Source organism: Podarcis melisellensis (assembly GCF_964234715.1).
Source record: "Podarcis melisellensis genome assembly, chromosome: 5".
Lineage (NCBI taxonomy): Eukaryota > Metazoa > Chordata > Lepidosauria > Squamata > Lacertidae > Podarcis > Podarcis melisellensis.
In genome coordinates, this window is record NC_138537.1 from 3,659,799 (window position 1) to 3,668,658 (window position 8,860).

The 8,860-nt window shown below is 47.1% G+C and overlaps 1 protein-coding gene across 2 annotated transcripts; it reads left to right on the forward strand.

The window, feature by feature from the left end:
* Positions 1-893: 893 nt before the first annotated feature.
* Positions 894-8,581, forward strand: LOC309369949 (uncharacterized protein). Of its 2 annotated transcripts, XR_014168284.1 has the most exons (5): positions 894-1,044; positions 3,428-3,533; positions 5,297-5,350; positions 7,004-8,060; positions 8,302-8,581. XR_014168284.1 is itself a non-coding variant. In XM_081911436.1 (4 exons), the coding sequence occupies exons 1-4, from the start codon at positions 946-948 to the stop codon at positions 7,150-7,152; spliced, it is 408 nt and encodes a 135-aa protein (XP_081767562.1). In that variant the 5' UTR covers positions 894-945; the 3' UTR covers positions 7,153-8,581. The 2 variants fall into 2 exon arrangements, 1 of the variants encoding a protein (XP_081767562.1); XM_081911436.1 differs by having other exon boundaries at positions 7,004-8,581.
* Positions 8,582-8,860: the final 279 nt, after the last annotated feature.

Below are 8,860 nucleotides of genomic sequence, written 5' to 3' on the forward strand. Positions count from 1 at the left end.
AAACTGAAACTGACATGGGGACAAATAGAAGACGCCTTCACCCCGGTATAGCTCCCCTTTATCACATACACAGCCCAACAAGACAACGACACAAATCCGCCAACAGCACACAAATCAATCTGGCTAACCTGATTCAAACACACACACACACACACACACACACACACACTAGTCACACATGAAAACAACTTTCACTCCAGCCAATCAAAGACAACCAACCACACCCTAGGCCACCGCCAACCTCTCTCACCACTAAAGAAATACAAGTGAACAGTAAAGAAAACTCACACAAGTGACGCTGACACAAAACCCCACACATACACTAAGTAGAATAGAAGCATTGCCCCCCGACCCCACCCCACCCACCATTCCCCCCTCCACCTCTTTCCCCCTTTTCTTCCTAATATAACACTCATGTCTCACAACAAATGAAACTGATCTGTAGAAAACGGAATATGAAAAAGAGACATCGCACATACTTTTGTAAACCAAGAAATCTTTAATAAAAATATATTTTTAAAAGGGGGGGAAAGAAAGCAGCAAGGCCTCTCGGCTAGGATGTCAGCAACTGGTGTCCATGCCCTCATTCCATTAGTGCAACGATTTAGGCTTGTCAATGGCGGAGCTAGCCACTCGGAGCGGAGATCCGCCCATGGGGGCAATCCGTGAGGTGGCATGACCCGGTGGGGGGCCAATCGCAGCCCGATCCTCCCGGCGGGGGGCTGATCACGGTGTGGTTGTGCAATCCTCCCGGCAGGGTGTGTTTTTTAAATTTTTTTTGTGGTGAACTGCCCCAAGTTTTATGGAAGTAGGGCTGTATATTAGTTGTTGTTGTTGTTGTTGTTGTTGTTGTTGTTGTTGTTAATTTATTCTTCAATATTCTGCCTGAGTTTTCAGCAGCTGCAGTGGCAGAAGCTGTTACTCCCACCCTCACTTCTTTTACAGATGTGTTGGATCACTCTGAGAAGAGCTGACAAGTTTCTGAAATCCTTCATCCAGTTGTCCATCCGGGAAAATGAAACCTGGAACTTCTGCAAAAGTCTTGTGAGCGCCTCTTGTTTAGGTTGTTTTTCAGGGAGCGGGCAGCCAGAGAGCGATGGGGAAGAAATTGGGTTTTGATGTTACTGTTGTTGTTACATTGTGTATTTTGTGTTTTTATACTAAAAACCACCCTGTGATCCTTGGTTGGCATATAAATTGAATGAATAAATAAAAATGAAAATGCACATATTGGTGGAAATAAGCTGCATTGTACAGCAGAAAAGTGCTTTGGGGGGAAATGTTTGCATACAAATATGTGCCTATTTGGGCTTAGGCTGGGTGTTCATCAGTATGCAGATGATACCCAACTCTACCTCTCTTTTAAATCGGAACCAGTGAAGGTGGTGAAGGTCCTGTGTGAGTGTCTGGAGGCAGTTGGAGGATGGATGGCAGCAAACAGATTGAGGTTGAATCCTGACAAGACAGAAGTACTGTTTTGGGGGGACGGGGGTGGGCGGGTGTGGAGGACTCCCTGGTCCTGAATGGGGTAACTGTGCCCCTGAAGGACCAGGTGTGCAGCCTGGGAGTCATTTTGGACTCACAGCTGTCCATGGAGGCGCAGGTCAATTCTGTGTCCAGGGCAGCTGTCTACCAGCTCCATCTGGTACACAGGATGAGACCCTCCCTGCCAGCGGACTGTCTTGGCAGAGTGGTGCATGCTCTAGTTATCTCCAACTTGGACTACTGTAACGTGCTCTACGTGGGGCTACCTTTGAAGGTGACCCGGAAACTGCAACTAATTCAGAATGCAGGAGCTAGACTGGTGACTGGGAGTGGCCACCGAGACCATATAACACTGGCCCTAAAATTCAAAATGTTGGTGCTGACCTTTAAAGCCCTAAACGGCCTCGGCCCAGTATACCTGAAGGAGCGTCCCCACCCCATCGCTCAGCCCGGACACTCAGGTCCAGATCCAAGGGTTTTCTGGCAGTACCCTCACTGCAAGAAGTGAGGTTACAGGGAACCAGGCAGAGGGTCTTCTTGGTGGTGGCACCTGCCCTGTGGAACGCCCTCCCATCAGATGTCAAGGAAAGAAACAACTATCTGACTTTCAGAAGACATCTGAAGGCAGCCCTGTTCGGGGAAGTTTTTAATGTTTGATGTTTTATCATGGTTTTAATATTCTGTTGGGAGCCGCCCAGAGTGACAGGGGAAACCCAGCCAGATGAGCAGGGTAGAAATAATTTGTTGTTAGGAGAAATTCGCACAGCAATACTGCTGAATTTTCATGAAGACTTATTAAAATAAAATAATAATAATAATAATAATAATAATAATAATAATAATAATAATAATAATAATTTTTATTTATATCCCACCCTCCCCAGCCGAAGCCGGGCTCAGGGCAGCTAACAACAATAATAAAATAATAAATGAAATAATAATAATAACAAGCAAACAAACAATAAAAAACAGCTAATAATAGTAATTGCAAACTGATGTGGCAGTGTAGAAAACTGAACTTAAGGGTGGAAGATTGAGGGATTGAGAGGAACCAGAACAGGCAAGTCTACCTTTGCCTCCTCCTGTATTCCCTTCTCTCTGCAGAAGACTATTCACACAGTGCATGGTTAAACTATGGAACTCCCTCCCACAGGAGTTAATAATGGTCACTGAGCTGAGTGTCTTCAAAGAGGATTAGAAGAATTCTTGGAGGAGATGGCTTTTGATGGCAACTAACCTTGATGGCTGTGCTCTGCCTCCATGGTCAAAGGCAGCCACGCTTCTGAAACCCAGTTGCTGGAAACCACAGGAGGGGCGAGTTGGTCTTGTGTTCAAATCCTGCTTGCGGGTTTCCCAGAAGAGGCATCTGGTCGGCCTCTGTGAGAACACAATGCTGGACTAGATGGACCGCTGGCCTGGTCCAGTACGTTCTACTAATGTTCTTGTGCAAGACTGGTAGGCTTGGGTCAACCCTGCCCAGGCTCCATCCTTGCTCGTGAGGAATTGTGAAATATACTCGGAGTCGAGAGTGTATTTCATGCTCTTTATTCAGCTCATAGTGGTGAGGAGGAATGAAAGTTTCGCCAAAGTATCTGCTTTATATACATTATTTACACAATGGGCCCCACATGATTGGCTAATTCTGGAATTCTCCTGTAGGCCAATCAGGTTGTGGATTCACTTCCATCTGGAGCTTGATTGGGTGGCTCCTGCAGACCAATCATACTGCTGCATTGTTCTAGGACCAATCAGACTGCTGCATTTTGGATCCTATTGTTCTAGGACCAATCAGACTGCTGCATTCTGGATCCTATTGTTCTAGGACCAATCAGACTGCTGCATTTTGGATACTATTCAACTCAGTACATATCAAATGGCATGCATTGGAAGGAAGGCAGAATTTCCTCACACAGCTCCCTTCTCTTTTGGACCTGCCTCCCAGGTGAAGCGCTACAGAGAACAAGGGGAAGCCATCCTTCTGGATCAGGCCTTTGCCTACCTGGAAAACCCCAGAACCGCTTTGAGAGATGGAGCCATCAGGCTGTTAGGCAAGTTATGTTTATTATGAAATTATTGGGCAATCATTTACATTAGTTATGCATATGGTGCTTCAGACAATGTCTCTGGGAAACAACAGCAGCAGAGGGCAGTTCCCTGCCCTTTAACACTTCCAGATCTCCTGCTTCTTAAGCATGCATGGGAGTGTGTGGCATTGCCCAGGGATTTTTTAGAAACTCCAAAATACTGTGCTTTTTAAAAATGGATAGTGTGATTTGTGAGATTGGACCCATCACATCATAAAGCAGGTGAAGTCACACCGAACTTGGTCTGCCATCATTGATTCAAAATGGCGCCTGGGATCCCAGTGTCCACAAAAACTGCCGCACCCGCCTAGAGAGCTCTCACGGCGAGTTTGGCGGCAATATCTTGAGAGCGGGCCATACTTATGCCAAACAAGGAGGTACAGTCAAGACAAAGTCACATTTGGGGCTGCCATCTTGATTCAAAATGGTGCCTAGAACCTAAACCCCTCACCTCAGGAACGCTCTTGTCAGGTTTGGTATCCCAAGAGGCATCAGAATGTCCAGAAAACAGGCAACATACAAACCATTTCCCAAAATATATAGTAGATTCATCCTGATATATTTGTAGGACGGTTGGCTATTTAACAAGTGCTTGTTCTGATTTGTTTGTGAGGTGGTTAGATGACATTGGGTCAACGCAGGTGATCTCCCACACTTTCCAGTTCACTTTTCCTTACTGCAGAAAGTCCAATATTTTGGGGAGGAGCGTTTGTTGCACAAATACTGTAGCTGCACAGCCTGAATTTACCAAGCACCAGAGAATGAAGGGACAGAAAATGCAGTCTCACATTCTTAGCCTTAGGTTTTAGCTGGAGATGAATGATGGAGTCGTAGTGTTGGGAGAGGGCAAGGGGTCATTTGGTTCAACCACCTGCAATGCAGGAATCCCAAGGGCAGGACGAAGATGAAAGAACAAGTTTTCCATAGTCATGTACAGCTTTCATTTGCCCTGTCAGTGGCTATCCTAAACGAGTCCATGCTGAGCTGAGCCGTTAATTTTTCACTTCCCTCTAGAGCGAGTTAGGGGCAGAATGTGCCAGGCAAGTGGGAAAAGCTCTAACCATGCTGCCATTTCCGAAATGGCGTGGCTAAGCGTTCTGACTTCTCCTAACTGAACCTGCTCCCTTTGGCCTGTGGAGACATGTGCTCTGCCATTGGGCTACCACAGTTCCCTTCGTGGTGCCGGAATAGGGAGCAAGGAGTCGGCTCACCTAAACTGTGTTCACCCTGTAAAAAGGAAAAGGTAAAGGGAGCCCTGACCATTAGGTCCAATCGTGAACGACTCTGGGGTTTCGGCGCTCATCTCGCTTTATTGGCCGATGGAGCCGGCGTACAGCTTCTGGGTCGTGTGGCCAGCATGATTAAGCCACTTCTGGTGAACCAGAGCAGCGCACGGAAATGCCATTTACCTTCCCGCCGGAGTGGTACCTATCTATCTACTTGCACTTTGATATGTTTTTTAACTGCTAGGTTGGCAGGAGCAGGGACCGAGCAACGGGAGCTCACCCTGTCATGGGGATTCGAACCGCTGACCTCCTGATCAGCAAGCCCTAGGCTCTGTGGTTTAACCCACAGTGCCACCCGTGCCCCTGCGTTCACCCTGTAGCCCCTGGCAAAACCTGTTGCTGGCATCTCTCCCTGCTTCAACATTTGTTCAACATTTGTTTGTCATTCGGGGAGTGGCAGCCCTTTCTGACCAGGCACATGGTGGGCATTTCTATCCCTAGAAATCATCGCTCAGGAGTCAAAGCACCAAGGAACAGTAAATGCCATTGCGACCGGTGAGTAGGAATGATGTTTGGGTGCCCCTGCCCTGCCCAGTTCTGGCTCTGCCGCCTCCTTTTCTGACTCTACTTTCTTCTTTTTTGCACTGGATTTATACTCCACCTTTTTCTCTCGAAGGAGCTCAAGGGGGCGTCTGTGGTGGTCCCCCTCCTCAATTAATCATGACAACGGCCCTGTGAAGTACAGTAGGTTAGGCTGAGAGTGGGTGGCTGCCCAAGGTCTCTTGAGCAGAAGACTGGGGGGCGATGACATGTACATAATGTGCGGAGGATGGTGGGTGGAGCCAGGGGGGGTGAGGCCAAATGCCGCAACAGTACGGATTGTTCTCAACATTGAGGGGACCTGGCTCCCTGTTATGTACTGAGTTGGTATATTTCACTCCCCCAAAAAATTGTATTGGGGGCCCCAAAGGAACCTGGCCCCCTTAGAGTTGGTATCTATCCTTTGTATGCATGGTCTTCATTGCAGGAAGTTTCCTTACCCACCTTTTCACAACTAGGTGCCACTGTATTCTGCTCTGGTCAGACCTCACCTGGAGTACTGTGTCCAGTTCTGGGCACCACAGTTCAAGAAGGACACTGACAAACTGGAACGTGTCCAGAGGAGGGCAACCAAAATGGTCAAAGGCTGGAAACGATGCCTTATGAGGAACGGCTAAGGGAGCTGGGCATGTTTAGCCTGGAGAAGAGGAGGTTAAGGGGTGATATGATAGCCATGTTCAAATATATAAAAGGATGTCACATAGAGGAGGGAGAAAGGTTGTTTTCTGCTGCTCCAGAGAAGCGGACACGGAGCAATGGATCCAAACTACAAGAAAGAAGATTCCACCTAAACATTAGGAAGAACTTCCTGACAGTAAGAGCTGTTTGACAGTGGAGTTTGCTGCCAAGGAGTGTGGTGGAGTCTCCTTCTTTGGAGGTCTTTAAGCAGAGGCTTGACAACCATATGTCAGGAGTGCTCTGATGGTGTTTCCTGCTTGGCAGGGGGTTGGACTTGATGGCCCTTGTGGTCTCTTCCAACTCTATGATTCTATGATTCTATGATTCTAGGTCCCAGGATGGGTTACAGCAATGTAACCAAGTAGTTATAAATAAAAGGAAAAGTGCTTCAGTTATAAAACTGTGCATATTTCTTTAGTGTCTTGATGGAATTATTTTATTGTGCATCTTGTTTATGAGTGTATGTGCATATCTATACAGTGGTACCTCTGGATGCAAACGGGATCCGTTCCGGAGCCCCGTTCACATCCTGAAGCAAACGCAACCCACGTCCGTGCGTCTGCGCATGCATGGGTCGTGATTTACCGCTTCCACACATGTGGGTGACATCATTTTGAGCGTCTGCGCATGTGCAAATGGCAAAACCCGGAAGTAATGCGTTCTGTTACTTCTCGGTCACCACGGATCGCAACCCGAAAAGGCTTTACCTGAAGGGACTTCAACCCGAAGTATGACTGTATCTAGATAGATATATCATGGCTTAACACTTGTAAACTGTTTAGAAGCCACCTTGGCAACCTAGATGTGTGTAAATCAGCAAATAGTGCTAATAAGTCTAAAAATATATTTATAAAAGAAAAACAAAAAAGGAAGCAGTGAAAGCGTCTCTCTGTGGCTGTTCTCTGTGTTTTCCTTTCTCTCCTCGCTTAGTCCTGGATCTTGTGAAAGTGGAAAATAAATCATCCCACCTCAAAATGGCGGTATCTGACATAACGGAGGCCTTGGGGCAAGAGGAGCAGCCTTCGGGGAACTTCCTGGGAAGATGCGTCAGCAGACTCAGAAGGATCTGGAAGAGATAGAAGCTTTTCCTCTGGAAAGGGGTGGGGGGGGAAAGGTAAATTTGGACTAACTGTTGCTGGCAGCCATCTTTTTTAAAATAAAAACCAAAAAATAATATTTTTTTATTGGTTTTTAGACAAATACAATAACAATAACCATTAAAAATCCAGCAAGTGTTTGTTCTATCCATAGACTATAGACACAAGCTCACATTCAGTGTTCAAACCTATTACTTAAAGTAACCTCCCCACAGAGAAGGCTGAGCAGCTGTTATAGTAAGGTCTTGTTATTCCTTTATTTCCTTGGTTTTGTTCCCGCCCTTCTTCCCAAAGGAACCCAGGAGGGCAAACGGAACAATTTAACAAACAAATATTTTAAAAACAGCCTGACAGCCTGAATTCCTGAATGAGCTACGGAGGAGCGCCTAGTCTGGCATCGGCTCATGTTGGTTTTCACAGCCTCTCCTTCCGCAGACTTTGGGGGGGAAAGGAGCTTTGTAGACTCCAGTATAGTGGTTTTCCCCTTATCCCATCCCTTCAGTTTGGGTTAGGCTGGTTTTGCAGACAGTCCCTCTCGTAGGCTGAACCCCATCAGGACCTGCCACCGTACAGTTTTGACCACCATCTTTCAACCCAAGCATCCCCTCTCCCCTACAATCCCGGCTTCCCAGCAATCGACTCAAATCGCAGGGGAGCTCAAGGTGTGGAGGGGAAGGGACCTAACGTCCCACGGAGTGGTCCACATACAATGTCCTTTTCTCCTGTAAACTCAGGTACCTGTGTCTTCTACTCCTGCTCGCCAGCCCCACCAGACCTTGTTCAGCCATGACTTGTCTCCATCTCAACTTTGACTCACCCAAGCTATCTTCCATCCCAGGCTTGCTCCGCCAGAAACCAGCTCCATCTCAATCCAGTAGCCACCACCACAGGTTTGTTGCTGTTGGTTTGCCAGGACCGATTCCCTGTTTCCACTCCCTGGGCTTTGACCAGGCCAGTTGTTCCTCGTTTCCTGCCTTGGCGCTTGGGTTTGAATCATGCGTCTGATCCTGCCTACGGCGTCCGGATCCACTTCCACCCCAAATTTCTACTGGGTGTTTTAATCTCTGCCTTCTTCGGGTTTCTCTCCCCAGCAACACCTCATAAAACTCCCTGGCTTTGCTCTACTTACAGAACAGGTGTCTCTTCAGCTAGCCCAGGCGAGAAATCGGCCATTGTTCCCTCTAAGAACTTTGCTCAGTTCCCCCTAATAATCCATTTGTGCGTTTCGTCCTCTGCGGCGTCTCAATTCCAATGAAATTTCTGGGATATGCTTATTGTGAAGACAAAGCTTTTCATCCTCAAATCCCTCCATTATTTTATGTATTCATGTATGTATTGCAGTATTGATGTCCGGCCTTTCAGTACCAAGGCATGTTCAAGGTGGCCTACAAAATAAATGATGTGAAATTAAGCTGAAGTGTAGTCTCTGGTTTTATGTGCTGGCACATCCCAGCATGTGACCTTTGTTGCTCCATCTTCACCACCCAGTGGTCTCCTGCAACCTCAGAAGACTCTGTCCTCCTTCTCTCTCCACGAGGCCTTTGGCACAACCCCTGTAGCAATGTTTAAGGATGTGTAGCTGAAATGGTTATGCATTCTTCCCATTTACCAGGGATGGTGGAGGAACTCGCTTTGGATTTTAACATGAACCACATATTCACCCTCCACAGAATTGTGTGATGTAGTTCTC

Bases quoted from the DNA above. Each gene is read 5' to 3' on its own strand.
- LOC309369949 (XM_081911436.1), top strand. From the start codon at position 946: ATGTGTTGGATCACTCTGAGAAGAGCTGACAAGTTTCTGAAATCCTTC. The intron at 3,534-5,296 runs GCAAGTTATGTT...TTCTATCCCTAG, and splicing joins TGGAGCCATCAGGCTGTTAG to AAATCATCGCTCAGGAGTCA. The intron at 5,351-7,003 runs GTGAGTAGGAAT...CTCCTCGCTTAG, and splicing joins AGTAAATGCCATTGCGACCG to TCCTGGATCTTGTGAAAGTG.